This window comes from Pinus tabuliformis, chromosome Q, assembly GCF_031772625.1.
Source record: "Pinus tabuliformis cultivar Carrire ecotype Pingquan chromosome Q, CPIR1, whole genome shotgun sequence".
Lineage (NCBI taxonomy): Eukaryota > Viridiplantae > Streptophyta > Pinopsida > Pinales > Pinaceae > Pinus > Pinus tabuliformis.
Genome location: NC_142296.1, coordinates 1,262,854,442 through 1,262,878,145, shown reverse-complemented (window position 1 = coordinate 1,262,878,145; position 23,704 = coordinate 1,262,854,442). Strand labels below are relative to the sequence as shown.

General features: G+C 39.3%; 1 protein-coding gene across 1 annotated transcript; it reads right to left on the bottom strand.

The window, feature by feature from the left end:
* Nucleotides 1-6,764: 6,764 nt before the first annotated feature.
* Nucleotides 6,765-16,239, bottom strand: LOC149224400 (uncharacterized). Its single transcript, XM_089386110.1, has 3 exons — nt 15,646-16,239; nt 15,123-15,450; nt 6,765-14,983 (listed from the first exon to the last, which is right to left on the bottom strand). The coding sequence occupies exons 1-3, from the start codon at nt 15,676-15,678 to the stop codon at nt 14,943-14,945; spliced, it is 402 nt and encodes a 133-aa protein (XP_089242236.1). The 5' UTR covers nt 15,679-16,239; the 3' UTR covers nt 6,765-14,942.
* Between the last annotated feature and the right edge of the window lie 7,465 nt (nt 16,240-23,704).

Below are 23,704 nucleotides of genomic sequence, written 5' to 3'. Positions count from 1 at the left end.
CAATACCATGAGTCACCAATACTAGGTGCCCAAAACCACAACTGTTAACCATAACTGTTCACATAACCTCAACTCCACCATAGGGTCAAGTTTATCTAACAAATAACATAGACACAAATTAAAAGAACTTGCAAAACTTTAGTGAAAAAATGAAGCATCAGAAAAGAAATAAAAAGATATCGAAGATTGATTTTAGGAAGAATCAATATAAAGTAACAAAGAAATTTGGCGTCTAAGGAACCATAGTCAAAAATTATTTGCGAAGGTTAAAAAGCCCAAAGCTACAAAGAAAATATTAGAAGAAAATGAATGTCTCAGAAAAGAAATTCAACAAGAATCTCTCAGAGAAGGAAGAAAAAAATTTGCACGTAAAAACCCTTAATCAAAGGTTATAACAAATAAAAGATTTAAAATATGAAAAGCTTGAACATCAAAACTCTGAAAAAAAGGTTGATGAACCAAAAATTAATGAACTTGTACATCTTAGAAACCACAATCAAAATCTACTCACTCAAATTAAAAAACTTAAGAATGAAAAGAAATAACTGAGAAACAAATTATAACAACTTATCACGAAAGAAGTGTTGAAGCCTTCAGTCCAAGTTGGAGATAAATGAACGAATACTCATCCAATCAATATCGCAACTCAAGAAAATAACCAACTAGTAGTAGTAAACACATATTCAGAGGTTGTAGTTCAGATGACGAAAGTTCCAAGTGATGTTTCTATAACCAAATAAACAACATCAATACCTGAAGTAAATTGAGAAATTGCCACATGATAAGGGGAAATGAAACTAGAAGAATTTTTTATCGACATCCGAACCACAAGAGCATACATCTCATCAATCTGCGTAATTGTATCACTCAGAACATAAACAACAAACTTATGTTCCAAAAAATACTAAAGTTTACAAAATTTAGTGTTGTGAAATCATTTCATCACAGGTTTCTAGAAATCACAAGACTCTATAGAAGATTAATTTAGGATGGCCAAATCCCTTCTCAGTTCGACAATTTTGTTTATCACTTAGAGAATCCTATCATCTCATATCATCGGAAATGGCAATTTGAAGAATTTTGAAAAATACAAATAGATTACAAGACAAAGAACAAATGACACACCTTGTTAGCAATAAACTTTGAGGACAAAGCTTTTTGAAGAGGAAAACAATGTCATGAATATAATTTATATAAAAATAATAATGATCATAATAATAATCAGCACTGAAAAAGCATGTCTAAGGAGACATGACCGTTCATGAAGAGGCACATGTAGAGATATATAAGTGGACCCTCATTTATAACATTGACATCTTATATCAATTCTTTTATACACCATTCAATATATGTTTCTTATCTTTGATGGATGTCTTCATGTTCCAAGTGTTTTAAAGATTATTTTGAAGTACAAACTTTGTTTGTAACAATTGACATGGGAACAAGGGAAGGTGGCGAGTCCATTAACAATGCTTGAAGCCCTCTGCTTGCTATAATAATTGCTATGCTCATTCCAAAACAAGCATCATCAAACTAGACCTGTCGCAGTGATTACCTTTCATCATTCTCATATGTGCAAACATCATTCTCAGATCAAGGTTATCATCATTGCGAACATCATTTTGGATGTTAAGAGGCCATCTAAGTCTTCTCTTTTGATGTATTTTCAATTCAAAGATGGACTGCACTCAGTGTTATTTTTGTTATGTGCACCCTTACATGCTCTAAAAAGGAGATTTTTTGCTTATTTATGTATAAATGGTTAAGATTCATATGGATGCACATGAATATATGTGGTTTTCTTTAAAATTTGAATATTTTGTGTTTTTGGTTGATCGATTTTTTGTTTTAGGTTTTTTACTGGTTCTGATTGGTTCCCAGTACAGTGGGTCCACTGGTTTGATGACTGATCCGCTTCTAATAACATTGGGACTATCTAGGCAATGTTTGTTTTGGAGCAAATCCTGATCAGGACATCCTTGGGGGCATTGATTTAGACAATGGTTTCCTTGCCAGGGGTTTCCTGAGAGAAACTTAAGCAATTAGGGTGGCATCGACCCCTTCAAGATTGGCAGCAAAACCCTAAACAAGCTGCAGAAGCACCCCTGTAACAACAACCCAATCAACAATGCATCTTTATATAACCTATCTGGGTAAGCATAATCCTTTGAGGAAGCAACTCACCTGGAGACTTTGATATGAAGCAACGAGGCAATAGTGGTGTAGCAGAGCGTTCTAAGAAGTTGATTACAGTACTCCGAAGGTATTGTAGTGGCCACACAATATCAGTGGGTGCACAGGGGGTGGAGACATCCTTGAATTAGCAGCAGAAAACAATTGGGACATACAATGAGTTCACTCAGTAGCCCACAAGATTCATAGTCATTTGTCAAGTCAGAATTGTAGTAAAGTAGCAGGGACTGTCTGGTACAATGGTATTAGATAGAAGCAGTTAATTGGACTTGTGAATTGGTTTATGGTAAAGTACTTGTGTGCATTCCATATTGTCCTATTATATGTATCCAAGCCTACTGGTTTAGGAGTAGCTGTAAATTGATAACATAATTGAATAATGCTAGTGTAATTGTTATTGGTGAATTACAGTTGGAATATTGATTGAGATTACAGTTGGAATTATATTGGTGGATTATTGGTCTACTGTTAAAAGGACAGTTAGCCCTGACTTATAGTGGTTTTCTGAAGAAATATATGGTTGTTGAATATCTTTTTATATAAAAGGATACCTACTGTTATATGAGTGGATGAATCTGCACTGCTGTTATATATACAATCCTTTCATGATTTGTTGAAAACCCTAGAGAAGAACAGACAGTTATCATTAAATGCGATTTTATTAACCCTAGAGAAGAACAGAACCCTAAGGGAAAAAATCCACTTGGGCCATTACAGTTTTTTTATTTTCTCAGTGAAACTATGCTATTGTATTATATTATGTACAAGTAAACATTACAGTCAGAAAAGCAAGTTACCCAAGGCCAACTGTGGCACTGTGGGTTGGCTCCTTGCAACTCCCAAATAGCCCTTACAGGGGCAGCGTTTCCCTCCGGGGTTGCACCCAGTACATCAAAACACATTATAATTTTCATTTCAGACCATAAACACCCTCGCAGGGGCTTTTAATCAAAAACTGCCCTCGCAGGGGCGACCCACTTACTGAAACAGAGCATATAGAGACCTGGACATAAAATTTTAAAGACTCAGACTTAAACATGTGACTTAACCCATATCCAGACACAGAGCGCGAACTAGACAGAAGACTTGAACAAAACCTGAACAAAAAGATGATCGACGCCGCCTGCCGCTGAATGCTAATCCTCGGGCTTCTCCTCAATGATTGGAACCCATCCATATTCCTCAGAGACGTCTTCCCCTGCTTCCTCTGCAACGTTCTTGGAGGAGGACGCTTCCGTCTTCTGGTTCTGGGCAGGAGCCTGCTCCGGAGCTGCTCCCTCTCGTTCCTCCTCAGTTGCCGGAGGTTCAGCGGATAACGGTGCTTGGCTGCCCTCACCATCTTCATAATCCTTGGATTCCTTAACAAATAGGACGGAGAGGTGCGCACTGATGCTCCCAAGAGTGAAAACAGCAGTGCCGAATGCTGGAAGGGAAGGTGGATTTGAATTGGGGCTACCCGCGTCCATGAATTGGGAGGCCTGCATGTGGGCAGCCCCAGCCCTTCGGTGACAGTAGCAACAGCAGCAATGGTGGTGGGAATCCGCTGCTGGATGGCGTGAGGAGCTCCCTCGACCGGAGCCACGTCTACATGGCATTCTTTCTCTTGGCTTGACCATTTTGGCAGAGGGGCTGGCAGCGAAGAACAGAGCTTCAATGGCTGGAGGCCCCTGCTCAAATCTTCTCCCAACACAGCGAAGAATTCTTGGTAGTAACCCAAAGTAACCCACAGCTCTGTCACCAGGGAGGACAGGCGAGGGAAAATCTTCAGCCGCAGCGCCTGTAGTAACCACAGCGACTGCCAAAAGGAAACAATTGCCAAAACCAACCTGCGCAGCGAGCCTCTCACCCTGAGAATGGTTCGTCCCCATGCCCAACTTGAATTTAACCAACTCGACATTCTCTTGAACCTTGGGCGCCATAAATGCGCTCTGCAGCCGTTCCAGTTCACCTTCGAATTCATTAACAGCCCTGAGTTAAAGCCTCAGTACTTAATACCTCGGCGGCGTTCTGATCTTCCCTCCTTAAATCACCACGAGGCAGCACATGTAGGCCATGTGGCCTCCGTTCCTCTGCCGTGCGAACACCCGCATCCGGGGACTTGGGCCATTACAGTTATCATTAAATGCAATCTTATTAAGTTATCGGTTTCAAATCTCTTTGTTAGGAATTTCTCCTCACTTTTTTACTACATAGGTTCAATGCTTGTAAATTGTGGTTCATGTTTTTCAATGCCTTGACAGATGGAATCTTATTAAAATCACAGTGGCAGAATACTTGTTGGGTATTTCTTCGTTCTCATTTCATATTCCTCCCTATAGGCATTGAATATAGCTTAGAGATAACCGACAAGAAGAGTAATAAATATGAAATACATGTTACACCATTTTTTTTCATGTATGCTAACATGGGTGTACAATTGAGTTGATATGGAGATGCTGAGTGATAGGTTAGTTGCAGGATGTGCCAATGTGGTATTAATTAGGCGTTCCCATCAGCCAGACAAAGCACAAAACAATCATCATAAGTCCAAAGCACAGAGAAATGAAGAATGTCTCATGCAAAAAGAGGTCGAAGCTTGGGCATTGGTACTAAGCTACATGCACAGTTGCACCTTTTGGAAGAAGAGGATTACACGATTGAAGTTGACAATACAAGTTCCCCTACTCCTCAACTGGGCCAAACTGGTACAAAGTATTCCATCATAGATAAAGAATCTTTATTATCACATAATTGTCAGGGATTGAATAGTCCAATGTAACATCGACAATGGAAGCATAAAGAACTTGGTCTCAGAAGAACGGGTCACATCACTGAATTTGCCTTCACAAGCTTATCCTTGAGCATAACCTTGGTAGTTTCAAGGCCAATGGGCAATCTACCTATGTGGACTGAAATTGCAGCATAACATTTGCAATTGAACCTTTTACATGTGATGAGCATCGATTGTTGTGACATTCTCATTGAACGACACTATGAACATGATCTAAAACCCTGTCTGATGGGTTTAACAACACTTAAATGGTTCAAAGTGATGGCAAAACATACAAATTAAAATCAGCTTCTTTTACAGCTCCTCACTTTGACAAATTTATGGTTGGATTAACCTATACAACTAAGCAATTTGCAGTCAACATTATCTGCCAATTATACAAACAAAATTATAAAAAGCTTCTTCCAAGAGCGATGTAGATATTTTGGATGTGTGGTGAGATGTCTTTGAGGAACCTAAAGAGCTTCCTCCAATGAGGAATATATTATGCCCTATTGATCTTCTTTGTGACTCCCAACATCAAAATCAAGCAGGATATTTCATATCTATAATAAAAGAGGCAAGGCATGATCAACAACTCAACTATCAACGAAGGTAAGATTTAGCCAAGCACCTCTCTATGTAAATATCTAGCACTCTCAGTTCCAAAAGGAATATGAATGGCAATTATTTAGCTGACAAGAATCTCACGGTAAAAAATTGATCTCCTCTTCAACGAATTGATGACTCCTTGAGCATTTCTAAGATGGTTGCTACATCAGCAAAACCAGATCTTGATGCAAGCTATCATCAAGTCCAAATGAACCATTAGTTTTTCAGACAATGTTTTCGAAATAAAAATTGGCTTTTGTGTGGGTGGTAGTGTCTTTTCTGCCAACTACATGCTCCAGAAACACTTTCAAGTTTCAACATATGTAGACCATTCTGTATATCCTCCAATAACACTAATTAGAATCTAATCCCAAAAAAGTCTCTTACTGGCAAAAAAATCCTATTTCATATGTAAACTTTATCATTGATTCCAGACTGAGCCCTAAACCTGATGCTACTTACCTTGATCTTTTCAAGATCCTTGGATACTTATAGGATTTTGTGAATATGTGCTTTTTTTCCCACACCTTGTAAGAGAGAAGAACCTTTTGACAGATCTATCACAGAGACATGGTCACAATGGATAAAGAAAAGAGATAGTAGAACATATACAATTAATTTAAAATTGAATCCTTAAAGACATCAATATGACAACTATTAATTTCTACATGGAAAACCATCGTTGCTACCTTAAACCCTAGATACAGGCTTTCATTCAGAAGAAATGTCCATTTGGAAGTCATTATGCAATAACTGTAACATGAGGAAAAAGTCTCATGGAAGCTTGTGGTGCCAATCATGGTGAGGATCAAACCACATAGGGGCAAGGGGAGGCAGCAAGGTTTTATGGCCAAACAAATCATGAATCAGAATTTGTTGCCATGTAATCTTTTGTAGGAGCAGCTAGGGTTCTATTTTATGAAAGATGATTGAGTAGGTCTTATTCAACTACCAAGAAAGCGGGCTTTGTCTGGTTCGCTTGGAGCAACAGTAGCAGCATCCTTTTCGACAACTTTTCTCGCAAGCAAAAGAGAGACTGATCAAATACAATTCAGCATATGTAATGTCCATTAGGGGAAATTGCCCTTGGGGTGCAATTATTTTTTTAGCTAGGGTTTCAACAACACATGACTGACTTGTATTTCATAACAGTAGCATAATACTCCTCAATTTATAGATAGTAACGATGTATTTATTAAATGTACAAGGGACATGCATAAGAACTCAACAGTTGATTCCACTAGCACACTGTAAATCAGAGTTTATCCAACACAAATAAATGATTTACAAGTTCATCAATAAATACAACAGGGGTTTTCAGCTTACAATTGTAACCTTATTGCTTGCTGCTCTAATAATGCAACGTATGCTACCTTTAGCACACTTACAGTCCTTCGTTGCCCTTCAGAAAAGACCCCTTCTGTCTTAAGAACTATCTACAGCACTCTGCTGCCATCAGAGGGGACCTCCGCTGCCCCAAGACTCTCGCTATCACAGAAAAGAGGGTTCCGACCCTATGCTGCCTCAGTTGAAGGCTTCCAAGATATGATGCTGCTAAAAAAACCCTAGATATGGCACGCATCCACAAGAAGAGCCTTTGCTGCCAGCACAATGCGGATGACCTTGCTGCTTCAGGCATACAGCCTCAGGTGCCTTCGCTGCCTCAGGTAGGGAGCTTTGCTGCCTTGTATGACTTAATTTGCCACAGAGAACTTACTTTCCAGTGGGCCGCTGTCACAGACCAGAGTACCAGCCCTCAATTACCCTTGATGTTACAAGGATTAGGCCTTATGCTATCCCAGAGTTATCCGTCCAAGCCTCTGAAGGGTACCGCTGTCCAAACAGAGCGTCAGGAGGCAATCCACTGCTACAACGAATGCCCTCGGATTGATCTGCAGCCATAGTTGGGCCTCAGAAAACCTCGCTGTCACAGAGGGGTGCTTGAAGAAGGTCTGCTGCTTCAGATGAGGATCAGATACTAACTTGCTCCCCCTAACAAATTCCTTCGAATGCCTTGCTGCCACAGATTTAGCCACAATATCCTTTGATGCCACAGAATAGATGAAAGAAGCCACAGAGATTATGGTAAACAGATTAGAGAGGAGGGATTGGCTAGGGTGGAATCTTTCACCACTGAAGCCAATCAAAGAAAAAGGGGTCTTAAAACTCTCAAAGTCTTAGCTCACAAATCAGAAAGATCAACAATCCATGATGAGAAAAAAATGATTTCTCCAACCTCTTGTAGATTCCTTTGGTGTCTCCCTTTGTAATCTTAATTTGAGGGGCAAACAAGTTTCCTTCCACTTTGCCCCAAATTTGGCTTCTTTTACAAGTTTCCCTCCAATTACCCCAATTTACCCAATGTTACCCCAAAAACATTAAAGAATGGGTTCCCCCTTTATAATTGACTATAGGCGATGGGGTTAGAGAGGCAATTTCATCCTCCCTTGGGTAATTTAATTATAAGAGGGCATTACAGCAGCCCAAAATCAAACAACTAGTTTCCCCCAATTAGTATATGTGTCAATTTGCATTAATTTTTTGAATAAGACTGATCAGGAAAGCAACAAATTTGTGCCACTGTAAACGATATGAGGATTTGAAACTACATATGCCGAGGGCATTTCAGCCTTAACTTCTATCAGTTTATTGTGATTCCAACACACTGAAAAATTCATTTCTCTCCTTTTCAAGTTTGAAATGACGAATGTACAAAAGTTGCGAATGCAATTACAAAGAAAAAGTTAACTGGTGATAAGAATGTCTTTTACCATCGTTCAAAATTGTCACCTTCTGTATTCCAAGAGGGTACTCCTCTGGTTGTATACATATGAGTATCCTTCATGAATTCCTGCTGATTGCTATTGGAGGATCGATGTGAAATAGTAAACTGGTGAAAACATTAACCCTAAGAGCCCAGCCTGAATTGGATTATGATCCCTTTCTCCACGTAATCGAATATTTTTAAGTAACAGGAAGAATACAACTCTGAAAAAAATGAACCTCGGAACAGTTACCTTGAGCTCTGAGTCTTGTAGCAAAGGGCATTTGATAATGTCAAAATCAGCAGGCTTGCCACTGTAAATTTCCAATAACCTCATGGCATAAGGACAAGTCTTCACATACTAGTCAGGGAACTTCTGCTCAACTAATTTGATTACATCAACTAGATTAGGGACAGGCTTGTAAACTTGCATTGCACTTAGAAATTTGAACACCGTAGCGAGGCTTGATCCTAGCCTCTTAGCTGTAAGTGAAGAACGGTGGCAATGAGTATCAAAAGGCCCATATTGTGTTGGCATTATGATACAGGTATGATACAGGTGTTGTCCTTGATGGCAACTCACTCAAATGACAAATCATAGTACTAGAATGATCAGAGAGGTATACGCAGGTTCGCTGTGACAATAATGCATATACACGCAGGTTCACCATATACCTAGTCGCATATACATACACACGCGCGTTTATAAAAGGAAAGGCGCGTACATGTTGGGAATCTAAGTTTTGGTCCATGGTATTTGGTCCATGGTATTTGGTTCGAAGTGTTGACCCTAGGTATTGGGTCCAAGGTATTGGTTCTACGTGGTTTTGGACCATGGTATTGAGTAAGGCCTAAGACTATATAAGGAGAAGATCATTAGGCCAAGAGAGTGCAAGTGTGCAAATGATGAATATCTGATGAAGTGTGAGATCTAGTATGCTAGTTATGGGTTTGTGATGCTTTGCTCGATTTGAACCAAGGAGACACCTATGCAGTTGACAAAGGTTGATGGACCGGGATCATGAAGACTAAAATGCATTATCATTATATGGTATGATCATGAATAGATCTGAATACTAATGCATGTCTTATCCTTTATATCTTATGTTCTGGGTATATCTGAAGTTGAAAATTGCAGCGAAGGTATAAGTAATTATTTTCAGATCTGTACGCGGGTTCTCTCCAGTGAAAGGGCGTATACACGCTGGTTCGACACAGTCAAGTAGCGTATACATTATGAGATTTGATATTTCAGGTTGTTGTTGGTTCTAGTGGTTGTTGCAGAGTTCTGGGCTCTGGTTTGTGTTCTGGTGACTGTGTTTTGATGATAGGGTTTCAGTGATTCAGTTGTTGGGTGATTTAGAGTTAATGATTGTATTGCAGTGGGGATTGTTTTTTATTTATGGATCCAGTTTGAAAATTTATGAATTGTGGTCCCTGGAAGAAAAGAGAAGGTTCTAGCCTTCTGTAGGTCAGCACCTACGTACTAGTACATCAGCTAGTACAAGAGCTAAGGGGGTTGTAGCTCCTTTCCAGGAGAAGCTGGAGAACGCGAGAAGGTTGTAGCCTTCTGCAGGTAGAACCTTGCATACTGGTATAAGACTTCACCAGTACAGAAATATTGTAAAAAGAAGTTTCTTATTAAAAGAAGATAGAGACGAATTGCAGCAGGTGGTTTTCATCCACATTGGGTTTCCACCTTATATCATGGTGTTCATGTGTGCTTCTTATGTGTGATGATCTGTTCTGTTTTACTGCACCTGTTTACTGTTCATATGGTTAATAATGTTCTTATGCACTCATTGAAGATCAACTAACTAAATCATAAGTTTACTGGATATACGCTAGTTGCATTAAACATAGTTGCGTATACACACGGGTATCCTTAACTGAAGTAGCGTATATGAATATGATAATGGAAATGAAAAGATTATTGATTTGATAATACTGATTCACCCCCCCCACCCTCTCAGTATTATTTCCAACAATTGGAATCAGAGCAGGTCCTTCAGAAGAAGCTTGATCGCTTGAAGGAAGATCCATTAGGATGAGTAATCACGAAAGAGAGGGATCCATCAGACCACCAATCTTTGATGGGAGCAATTTTTTCTACTGGAAGATAAGAACCACAACATATCTACAATCACTTGGAACAGATGTTTGGGGAATCGTGGAAGGAGGATATACATATCCATCAGCAACTCCTACAGATACGGCAGGTAGAAAGCAATATGAACTCAATGCCAAAGTTGTTACTATCTTATTGGGAAGTTTGTCACAATCAGAATTTGTCAAGGTCATGCAGTTCAAATCAGCCAAAGAAATATGGGATAAAATCATTCTAAGCTACGAAGGAGATGATCAGGTAAAACGTGCTAAGCTTCAAACTCTCAGAATACGGTATGAAACTCTTAAGATGCATAGTAATGAAAGCATAGCTAATTACTTCCTACGTATAGATGAGATTTTCAATTGTATGAGGAATCTAGGTGAAGAAATTAAGGAAGTTGTCTTAGTTGAAAAAGTTTTGAGATCCTTGTCTACTAAATTTGAATCCAAAGTGTCTGCCATAGAAGAAAAGGAGGATCTGCAAAAAATCACTATGACGCAGCTTCACGGAATCTTAACTGCTTTTGAGATGAGAAAAGAAGGACCATCAGATATGAGAGCAACCACATTTAAAGTATCAGCAAATGGAAAAGAAAAACTCAGTGAATCAGGATACATTTGAAAAGAAGAATATGAGGTAAATTTTGTCAAGAATCTTGAACGGGGATCTGGAAGGTTCAAAGGTAAGCTACCTTTCAAATGCTTTTCTTGTGGTAGAGTTGGTCACTACGTTGCTAGATACCCTCATAACAAAGGAAAGATGTTTGAAGAAGGTAATAGAAGTTATTATACTCATCATAAAAGTAATGACTCATCCAATGGTGATGAAGACATTAGACTTCTCATGGCATATGAAAATAAGGACGTAGAAACAGAAGAAGTTACCAGATTAAAAGAACAGCTAGAGATACTAACCAGAGTAAGGAAGCAGTTGCAGGATGTAGTAAAAGATCAGAGCATAACAATTCAGAGACTTGAATCTAAGATCCTCTCTCTAAAAGAAGATCTTAAAGAATCAAAGAAGCAAAATAAAGAAGCTCTTGAAGAACAAGAACATTAAGTGCTCAAATTAAGGCAACAAGTGGAAGAAGGAAGAAAAGTTGAAAAAAACATAAGGAAGCAATATCTGGAAAAGAAAGAACAACATCAAGTTGAGGTAAATATCTTAAAAGGTAAATTAGAAGAAAAGGATAAATTGTTACGATTTCAAGACAGTACTAAGATTTTGGATGATATTCTTAGTAGTCAAAGATCCCTTCTATCAAAACTGGTCTTGGTTTTTATGAAACGGTCGAAGGTGAACCTACCTCACAGGGTGAGGAAAGGAATTCTAATGCAAAATCTGAAATGATCAACGAAGAGATAAGTGGTCAACCCCAGCAACAACCAAGGAAAGAAATTCTTCAAAGAAGATCTTTTCCTCCTAACTATGGAAGTGATAGTCGGTTATTTCCTCAAATGAATAATGTTGAATGTTATGTATGTCATAACTTTGGACATATTGCAGCTAGATGCAGAAGCAAAATGGGTCAAGACCATCACATAGAAATATCATCACGCTCCAGGTACTTCAAGGGATATTGTTTTGCTTGCAATATGTTTGGTCACAAAGCCATTGACTGCTATAGGAGGAATATGAAACATGTAAGATGTTATGCATGTAACAAGTTTGGACATAAAGTAAGGGAATGCAGGAGCAAAATTCGAACTCCAAAGCAAGAGGATCATACATCATCACAATTCCAGGTACTGAAGAAGACAGAATTAGAGACAGAAAGATGTGGCATAACTCAATTAGCTGACATAACAGACACAGGGGAAACTGAAAGTGTAGACCTTCAATATTCCAATTTGCATACGCAGATATTATGAAGATAAGTCGCGTATATACGCGAGTTAGAGGCTGCAGAGTCGCGTATATGGAGCTCTGAAGAAAAAGCAGCAGAACAGACTCAGGAAATGGTTCGGTCATGGTATATGATGGTTGGCACAGGCTTAGGGGGAGCATATGCTTCGAATAATGCATTGTTGGCATTATGGTTAGAAGTCTTTGGTGATGATGCTTATTGACACATCTTGCTACTGATTGTTGATTGGCCAAGAGAATGGATTGCAGGTTACAGGTCTGGATGCTAGTGACAGATGCTTATAGTGCAGATCATATGGTGTATGACAGTTACTGATGACTATCATGGTCTTGTTTAGACTCGGCATGTGCTCAGGGGGAGCATGGACGGATTGGTACATCTTGGCATGTACAAAGGGGTAGCTCAATCAGAGATTTCAGCAGGTACTCAGGGGGAGTATGGACAGCAAAAGGTATACCAAGGGAGAGAACATCTTGGTCCGCCCTTTGCCCTTGATGTCAAAGGGGGAGAGTGACTTGGTGTGGTTGTTGCCATCAAGTCCAAAGGGGGAGATTGTTGGCATTATGATACAGGTGTTGTCTTGGATGGCAACTCACTCAGATGACAGATCATAGTACAGCTAGAATGATCAGAGAGGTATATGCAGGTTCGCTGTGACAATAATGCATATACACGCGGGTTCACCATATACCTAGTCGCGTATACGTACACATGCATGTTTACAGAAGGAAAGGTGCGTACATGTTGGGAATCTAAGTTTTGGTCTATGGTATTTGGTCCATGGTATTTTGGTATTGGTCCATGGTATTTGGTCCGAAGTGTTGACCCCAAGTATTGGGTCCACGGTATTGGTTCTACGTGGTTTTGGACCATGGTATTGAGTAAGGCCTAAGACTATATAAGGAGAAGATCATTAGGCCAAGAGAGTGCAAGTGTGCAAGTGATGAATATCTGATGAAGGGTGAGATCTAGTATCCTGGTTATGGGTTTGTGATGCTTTGCTCGATCTGAACCAAGGAGGCACCTATGCGGTTGACAAAGGTTGATGGACCGGGATCATGAAGACTAAAATGCATTATCATTATATGGTATGATCATGAATAGATCTGAATACTGACGCATGTCTTATCCTTTATATCTTATGTTCTGGGTATATTTGAAGTTGAAAATTGCAGTGAGGGTATAAGTAATTATTTTCAGATTTGTATGTAGGTTCTCTCCGGTGAAAGGGCATATACACGCTGGTTCGACATAGTCAAGTAGCGTATACATTATGAGATTTGATATTTCAGGTTGTTGTTGGTTCTAGTGGTTGTTGCAGAGTTTTGGGCTCTGGTCTGTGTTCTGGTGATTGTATTTTGATGACAGGGTTTCAGTGATTCAGTTGTTGGGTGATTCAGAGTTAATGATTGTATTGCAATGGTGATTGTTTTGTATTTATGGATCCAATCTGAAAATTTATGAAACGTGGTCCCTGGAAGAAAAGAGAAGGTTGTAGCCTTTTGTAGGTCAACACCTACGTACTAGTACATCAACTAGTACAAGAGCTAAGGGGGTTGTATCTCCCTTCCAGGAGAAGCTGGAGAATGAGAGAAGGTTGTAGCCTTCTGCAAGTAGAAGCCTACGTACTGGTATAAGACTGCACCAGTACAGAAATATTGTAAAAATAAGTTTCTTATTAAAAGAAGATAGAGACGAATTGCAGCAGGTGGTTTTCACGCACATTGAGTTTCCACCTTATATCATGGTGTTCATGTGTGCTTCTTATGTGTGATGATCTATTCTGTTTTACTGCATCTGTTTACTGTTCATATGGTTAATAATATTTTGATGCACTCATTGAAGATCAACTAATTGAATCATAAGTTTACTGGATATACGCTAGTTGCATTAAACACAGTTGCATATACATGCGGGTGTCCTTAACTGAAGTAACGTATATGAATCTGATAATGGAAATGAAAAGATTATTGATTTGATAATACTGATTCACCCCTCCCCCGCTCTCAGTATTATTTCCAACATATTGATCTGCGTCTTACAATGGAGGTATTGAGTATGACGGGACACTCACCAAGAAGCTCCTTGATCTCATGTTCTAGAAGGCAAAGCCTACCAAATGCTTCAATCTGGCTTTTCAAAGTCCCAGTTCCCATCAGTAATTAAATCTATGGGGGTATAAGCAAATACTTTTGAGGATCTGAAATAGATCCATATTTCTTACATATTTAATTTTAACTTCTACGAGTTTGTACTGTGTCTTAGAATCATGGGGCAATGGTCATGTGAAAAGTAACTCACCTTCTACTCCGGGTTGCTGCAGAGGATCCACATTGGGTTTCATCACTCTCTCAATGTCAGTGTGCAGAAGGGAAGGCGCCGTTTTCAGAGTCACGAGACTAGTGTTCGATGCAAACATGTTTTGAAGATATTGGACGTTAGGTCTCTGAGATTTTTGTAGACTGTTGTCAAGCAATCCGGATGCCTTCCATATATATGCCAAGTCTGTTCCAGGAAGGCCCAGCTGGATGTTTTCATCAGCTCAATCTTGGGCTTCAACTGCAGATCAACATGAAGAAAGAGAACAGCTGGGTACACAATGATCGCCCTTGCCAGATCTTCAGTAAACCCCGAGACCCTGAAGACCTCAATCGCTTGCTGGGTTGTGTTTGGTGGATCTAATTAAATCTACGAGGGTATAAGCAAATACTTTTGACAATTTGAAAAAGATCCATATTTCTTACATATTCAGTTTGAACTTCTATGCCATTGTACTATGTCTTGGAATCATAGTGCATTGGTCATGTGAAAAATAATAGTAACTCACCTTCAACTCCGGGTTGCTGCAGAGGATCCACATTGGGCTTCATTATTGTCTCAATTTCGGTGTGGAGAAGAGAAGGTGCCCTTTTCAGAGACATAAGACTAGCGATCGATGCAAACATGTTTTGAAGATATTGGACTTTGGGTATCTGACATTTTTGCAGACTGTTGTCAAGCAATCTGGACATATGCCAGATCCGTTCCAGTACGGCTCGGCTGGATGTCTTCATCCGCTCAATCCTGGGCTTCAACTGCAGATCAATTTTTGAAAGAGAATCTAATCTGTGTACACAATAACCGTTCTTGACAGATCTTGAGTAAATCCCGAGTCTCTGAAAACCTAAATCGCTTGTTAGGTTGTGTTTGGTGGATCTAATTAAATCCACGAGGGTATAAGCAAATATTTTTGACGATTTGAAAATAATAATAAAAACCTACATTTCTTACGGATTCAATTTTGAACTTGTGAGTTTGTACTGTCTTAGAATCACAGGGCATTGGTCATGTGAAATATAAAAGTAACTCACCTTCAACTCTGGGTTGCTGCAGAGGATCCACATTAGGTTTCATCATTCTCTCAATGTCGACGTGCAGAAGAGAAGGTGCCCTTTTTCAGAGACATGATGAGACTAACGTTCGATGCAAACATGTTCTGAAGCTATTGGACTTTAGGTCTCAGACATTTTTGTAGACTGTTGTCAAGCAATCTGGATGCCTTCCAAGGCCCATCTGCATGTTTTCATCGGCTCAATCTTGTGCTTCAACTGCAGATCAACATTAAGAAAAAGAACAGCTGGGTACACAACGATCGCCTTGCCAGATCTTCATAAATCTCGGGTCTCTGAAGAGCTCAACCACTTGGTGGGTTGTTTTGGTAGATCTAATTTGAACAGAGAGGATGTTCTTCTGATGACCGCTGATAGTTGAACATTAATTACTCTCAGTCATCGCTAGAGTGCTCAGAGATGAGATTGAAATACTATCAGCAGTCAATATGTGTATCCTTGCTCAGAACGAGATCCACGGGTATGCTTGCTCAGAACGAGATCCACCAAAACATCCCAACAAGCGGTTCAGCGCTTCAACGACTCATGCCCTGCTGAGATTGACAGACGGTTGATTCCAAGTTAAAACTAGTTTGGTAGCGAGTTTAGTTAAGGGGAGTAAAGGGTTATCCTATAATATTTTTATTTACCCTATTTTATTTTGAATTTATATTTTATTTTGAATTTATATATTATTAAAATTAGTTTAATTATTATAAAAATGTTAATATATAGTTAAAATAATTTTTATTATTTATTTTGGAATAGGGTTTTCAGAATTTTAATTGCATTGAAGGGACTAGCCTAATATTGTAGAGATATTGTAATATTATAGAGATATTATGTTACAATGTAATGTTTTGTTTAATATTTTCAGTCTATCAAATTACATAAAAATATAATAATAATAATAATAAAACTAATAATTATAATGATTAAGAAAACATTTTTACTTAGTCAAATTATATAAAAATAAAAATAAAACAACTTAGATTGATTGTCATAAAATAAACTAACTAAGCTTCATGTTATCAAATTTTTTGAGGTGCAACCTCTTTTAGAATGAGAAGAGATTGGATCCCTTTAGGGGTTTGGTAGGAGTTAAGATGGATCTAGCCTAATTAATTTAACCTATATGAAATATTTTAAAATATTCATAATAGTTAAGTTTTTATCTAGAAAATAGTTATGTTCTTTCTACTTGTTTAATTTAATTAATTAATTAAAAAAATGTGATATGGACATGATTTATTGTTTTTTGGGCGTGTGGTATTAGGAAGTCATCGAAACGAAGTCTATTTATAGGTTAAGAATCTCCATGTTAAGAATTTTGTTTTATAATAATAATAACAACAATAACAATAACAATCGGTGATTTTAAAGTTATCATCTACGGGTTCAATCAAACATCACAATGTCTCACACACACTCTTAGAAATCTGTTGGACCATACATTAATAATTAAAGCACAATTTAATGCTATTTCATATATACAGGAAAGGAACACAGTTTCTAATCCGCTTTCCAAAGAGGGTTTGCAGCAGAATGTGGTACATGGATGATTATAGAACACATAAGAGCAATACATTTTCAATATTATCATCATCCTTTTTATAGATCGTGATGGCAAACTTGAAGACATGGCATAATAGAGGTTATCTAAAATCTACATTTTTGAAGAGTTAACAACATATATGTTTCATGTTATATCTCAACCTTACTGAAAATTTTGCTGCATAATTTTGATGTATATATATCATTAGATACTCTCGACATTCAGTATTTTGATGGATATTCATGATCTGTTGAGTTATCAACAAACAATTTTTTGGATATGCTTATCAACATCTGTTATATGTAATGTTTACTATTAATTAATGAAAATTACGATTTTTCTTTGGGGAAAAATAATAATAATAATAAGTTATAATTTATTTAGTTTTTATGATTTCTTTTAATCTTATTAATGTGAGATACAAGGTAAGTGTTTTGATCAGTTAATGTGAGAAATCTTATGGTTTTTTCTTCCGTGAAAAAAAAGAAGTGTTTTAATGCCTATTAGTTTTTACCATTTAATTTATATCACTACACTAATTAAGACTATATTTGAAAATTTTAATAATGTAAATATAGAATTTCAATACGTATAGATAAATTGTAATTCCAATATTTCTTCATTCACAAAATTTTATGGAAACTTAAATATTTTAAGTATCTTATATTAGACACCCTTAATTCCAACATTAATATGTGAAAAAATGGTTGCATAAAAAGGCACTAGATTCCAACCCAAACTCATTTGCTAAAGAGGTTAGTTGATTCTGATGTTGTTGTATGAAAAAGAATTTCGTAGAGAGGGCACTCAATCCCAAAGCAAAGTTCTTCTTACTATAGAAATATGGAGTTGTACTTTATTTTTTAAGAGGAAAAAGACAATGGTTCATCAAATGTAAGGAAATAAACAAAAATGTACTCTTTATTTGCACATAAAAAGTGAGTTATTGTGTCAAATGATGCTTTTTATAGTACATGTTACCCATCTATACACGTGGATAATCCTAGGAGAATTTTTTTCTCCTAAGATGTAGATTTCCAACTAGCACCCTTACATGATCGTCAAACAATAGCTTCTTAGATGTCGCTCACCATTTCATAGGTCAGTTGATCCACTTGAACACCATGCTCTCCAAATGAAGAAAGGTCAACGACCATGAGGTACATTAGCCGTTGATTATGAAGTGATTTCATTCAATGTTTTAGGCATCTAAGTAAGGATCATTGTTATGCTCTTAACCTGCGAGAAGATACCAAAATACCAAGTATGCAAAGAAATATACCTAGAACACAGAACAATAAGAAATAGCAGCATGTATTTTATTATTCAGAAAGGAAAGCAATGTTCACTTGCCTCTTTGAGGGGGCAACCTTCAATAGTATTGGGCTAAATTACAAAATAAGACACGACGCTCCTCAAGGGGAGTCTCTATCCTTTATATAGGATTCATACATGCAATACCATGGGTTAGTACCATGGTTCTTATTAATACCATCTATCTAATACCATGGCCCATTTGCAACTAACTGTGGTCCCTTATTTAAATACGGGTCAACCACTTATAATTATTAATATGGGCTTTATTAACTCTTTAACTAACTATAACTATGACTCAACTCTATTACATAAATAAGGGGGTTAGGGTTGGACCCTAACATGCCCTCCCCCATAAAAATAACCTTGTCCTCAAGGTTGAAGCTGCGGAAACTGTTGAAGAATAGTGGTTGGTTCCTAGGTCGCATCTTCTAGAGAGGTGTCTTTCCACTTGACGAGGACTTCCTTGATCGTGTGGCCACGCAGGTGCCGTTCTTGCGTGTCAAGAACCTGTTCAGGTTGGAGCCAGATTGAACCTTCTTCATCCAATTCTGGTAGATTGGTTTGAATTCTGCAATTGTTCCCAACCACTTTCTTGAGGCATGAGACATGGAAGACGGGATGGATTTTTGCAGTGGGTGGCAAGGCTAGCTTGTAGGCTACTTCTCCGATGCGCTGAAGTATTTGATACGGTTCGTAGAATTTTGGAGATAATTTTTTACAACCCTTGTCTTTGAGTGATGTTTGCTTATATGGTTGCAGCCTCAAGAATACTTGATCCCCTTCTTGAAATTTGCGCTCTGAACGATGTTGGTCTGCCTGTTGCTTCATGCGATTTTGAGCTTGATGGAGATTCTCTTTGAGGTGGGCCAACATGGTTGCATGGTTTTGTAGGAGTTGATCCACTGCTTGTACCTTCGAGCATCCTTGAATATAAGAAGTAGGTGAAGGAGGGAGTTGACCATAAACTGCTTCATATGGAGTCATTTTGGTGGTGGCATGATAGTTAGTATTATACCACCATTTAGCTAGAGGTAACCATTGTACCAATAGATGTTGTTTTTCTGAAGTGAAACACCTAAGGTAGGTCTCCAGACATTTGTTGACTGCTTTAGTTTGATCATCAGTTTGGGGATGATAGGAAGTATTGAGTTGTAGTTGGGTACCTTGTAGCCTGAAGAGTTCCTGCCAAAATTTACTAGTGAATATCGGGTCACGATCAGACACAATGGAAGTGGGCATGCCATGCAATTTGAAGATCTGGTCCATGAAATATTGAGCCACCAAAGCTGGTGTAAAAGGGTGGGGTAGGGCGCAAAAATGAGCATACTTAGAAATTCTGTCCACAACCACCATGATGACTGACTTGTTGCCTGACTTTGGAAGACCCGTAATGAAATCCATAGAAACCTCCGTCCAGATTGAGGCAGGGATGGGCAATGGCTGTAATGTGCCTGGGGATTTGATTGTTTCTCCTTTGTGGCGCTAACACACATCGCACTCAGCTACAAAAGTAAGAATGTCCTTTTTCATGCCTGTCCAAAAGAATGAACGTTGAGTGCAAGCATAAGTCTTCTAAAAGCCTGAATGGCTCGCAGTGGGAGATGAGTGCAACTCTGCCAAAATGTGACTTTTGAGGGTGGATGTTGGTGATATCACTACTTTGCCCTTGTAGCGAAGAATCTCATCCTACCGAGAGTAGCTTGTTGTGGAATTTGGATCCGCCTGCAATTTATTAATGAGTTGGGAGAGCAAAGGATGTGAAAACCATTCCTTGTGAGCCTCTTCAATCCACTCTGGAATGGGAAGAGAGATTGCTAGCAGGGTGCTTTGCTCCTCAAATTGGCGTGATAAAGCATCCGCTATGACATTTTCTCGCCCTTTCTTGTAAATGATCTCATAATCATATCCCAACATTTTTGCTAGCCATTTATTTTGTTGTGGCGAGGATAGGCATTGCTCCAAAAAATATTTAAGGCTTTGATGGTCTGTGTGGATTTGGAAACACCACCCCAATAAGTATGGTCGCTAGGTATCCACTGCACATAAGATGGCCATCATCTCCTTCTCATAGGTAGATTGTCCCATATTTGTCCCACTTAGTTGTTGGCTAGTGAAGGCCAAGGGTCGACCTTCTTGCATTAAGACAGCCCCAATACCCGTACTTGAAGCATCACATTCAATCACAAAATATTTGGTGAAGTCATGTAGTGCCAATACGGGAGTGGAACACATGGCATGTTTGAGAGCTATAAATGCCTGTTGCGCTTCATCATTCCAGAGGAATGAATTTTTCTTGAGAAGGTGAGTGAGGGGTCCAGCAATGCGACCATAATTGCGAACAAATTTGCAATAGTAGCCGGTGAGACCCAAAAATCCTCTCAAGCTCTTCGAGGTCTTTGGTTGAGGCCAATCCTGCATTGCCTGGATCTTTTTGGGATCCACCCTGCCACCTTCACACCCCACAATGTGGCCCAAATACTCAACTTCTTCCATGCCAAAATAGCACTTGGACAATTTAACAAATAATTTATGCTTCCGGAGCAGTTGCAAGAGAATATCTACATGCTGAAGATGTTTTTCCCAGGTGAGGCTGTAGATGAGGATGTCATCGAAGAAAACAAGGACACATTTTCTAAGATGTGGCTTGAGCAGGTGATTCACGAGACTATGAAAAGTGGATGGAGCATTACAAAGACCAAATGGTATGACCAGGAATTCATAATGGCCTTCATGAGTTAGGAAAGTAGTCTTTGGAATGTCTACTTCTTTCATGTGAATGTGGTGATAGCTCGAGCGAAGGTCGAGCTTAGTAAAGAATTGAGTCCCATTTAGTTCATCCAGCGAGTCATCAACAACCGAGATGGGAAATTTATCTCTGACCGTCGGCTTGTTAAGGGCCCTGAAGTCTGGACACATACGCCATTCCCCATCTTTCTTGAGCACCATGACCACAGACGATGAATAAGGACTAATGCTAGGACGAATGACACCGGCTTCCAGGAGTTCCTTGATGATTTTTTCAATTTCATTCTTTTGGGCGAAAGGATATCTATATGGGTGCATATTTGGTGGTTGTGCCCCTAGGACCAAAGTAATGCTATGATCATGTTCCCCTCTTGAGGGTGGAAGCTCATGAGGCTTGTCAAAGACCTGCAAATGGTTGTTCAAGACCTATTGCATCTCAGGATGAATATGAAGAGAAGTGAGTTCGAAGGCCTGGATGGCATTAAATTGGGCTATAACTCCATGGTGGCCCTTTTTAAACAAATTTTCCATCCTATGCAAGCTGATGATAGAAGGAGCACCTACCTGGAGTCTGCGGAGGGTATCTGTGTGGTTATTCTTCTTGAAGCTCATATATAACTCTTGGAAATCCATTGTGATTGGGTTGAGTGTGCGGAGCCATTCAGCACCCAAGACAATGTCACACCCACCCATGTTGATGGCAAACATGTGGATCTTTAGGTGATAATCCCCCATTTAAAGTTTGACATTTTAACAACGGCCTTCACATTTCATTGTCCCCCCATCAACAATTTGGACCTGGAAATTAGAGACTACTTTGACAAAACAATGCACTACTTTAGTGACTCTTTGATGGATAAAGTTATGCGTACTACCACTATCAATCAAGACTACTACAGGGCAATTCTTAATAAACACTCTGATTTTGAGTGTTTGGGGAGAATAAATTCCTGCCAAGGCATGAAGCGAGATAACTGGTTCTTCAGGTGTAGCTGGGAGCTCATTGTTCGGCTGGTTGTCCTCATCTTCCTCCTCTGGTCCCTCAAATGGTGGGGCTTCCTCAGATGAACTGTGTTCAGTAGCATCAATTTGAAAGAATTTGGGTTCCTTGTATTTATGCCCCGGGGAGTATTTCTCATCACAGTAGTAACACAATCCTTGCTTTCTTCTTTTCGCCATTTCCGCTGGTGACACCTTTTGAACCTTAAGTGTTTGGGTAGTGCTCGAAGCCTGGGTGGGGTGTCCCTTGGCTATGAAATTTGGACGAGTCGACTGGGCCGCTAACGCGCATTCTACTTCACGAGCTATCTTTCAAGCTGCCAGCCATGAGACTGGGTGTTGCAGTCGGACGTGGGCTTGTATGGTACCACCTTGCTCAGCTCGTCGGCCTAATTCTTATGGGCTAAGTCTCCTATAAGCGTCTCGGGAGGGTATCAGACTCTTTTTATTTTTATTTTTATTTTTTATTTTTTTACTCTGAAAGTAGTTTTACTCCTTGCTTAGGAATACTGCAGTAGCCGATTCCCAGAAAAGTTAATTTTGCCCAATGTCCTGCAAGAATCACACACAGGTATAGGAGCCACACAAATAGTCAGATCTGTCGGCAAAACCCTCAACTGCGGAGTATGAGTAGGAATGTGGCAGTGATCGAACCCCTGCTGCTAGATCTGAATGGCAGATCTGATTGTTGCGACTGTTACAGAACCCAAACTGCTAGATCTGAATGGCGGATCTGATAGATCTGATTGGCGGATTTGATAGATCTGAATGGAGGATCTGAGAGATATGAATGGTGGAATTGGTTGTTGTGGCTGCGACAGAACCCAACCTACTAGATCTGATCTGGAAAAGATGATGCGTGATCTAGAGAGAGACAAGGGAACTATGGTCTCAAGGAGTGTCAGGTGCTACAGATCGCAATATACATAAGGCTCTGACAGTGGTACTCGGCCCAATCTTTCAGGGCACTAAACAAGGAGGATCAATCGTACCCTTAACCGTACAACCCGACTACCCTATCGTACGCGCGAGTAATCTCCCCGAGTGTTGTTCTCGGTGTACTGTAGCAGCAAGACGACCGACAGTTTATCTATGGTGAGGTTTCAAGAGAGCCTAGGGGGCTTCTCATATAGCCAGAGGGTACTTGGAAGACAGTCCATGCGTGGTTTTGTATAATGCGCTACTACTCAAAGGGATACCCAGAGGCGTTACAAGAGAGTCCAACAAGCGTGACCACCTCATGTATTTCCTGCGTGCATGCCTCCCCAAATCCGCAGGTTTATGCACTCAATGACAGATCCCGTGGTTTAAGGACGTCGGAACATGTCTCTAGCCAAAAAAAAATTCTGCTAAAAATGGAGATCCCACCGGCTCTGGAAAGTGCTCTGATACCACTTGTTGTGCTCTTGACCTGCGAGAAGATAC

Excerpts from the sequence above, each read along its gene's own strand:
- LOC149224400 (XM_089386110.1), bottom strand. The coding sequence starts at position 15,678 with ATGTGGATCCTCTGCAGCAACCCAGAGTTGAAG. Across the intron at positions 15,451-15,645 it reads GCAGCAACCCAGAGTTGAAG|AGACTCGGGATTTACTCAAG; the intron begins GTGAGTTACTTT and ends TTAGGTTTTCAG. Across the intron at positions 14,984-15,122 it reads GCAGCAACCCGGAGTTGAAG|ATTTAATTAGATCCACCAAA; the intron begins GTGAGTTACTAT and ends ATACCCTCGTAG.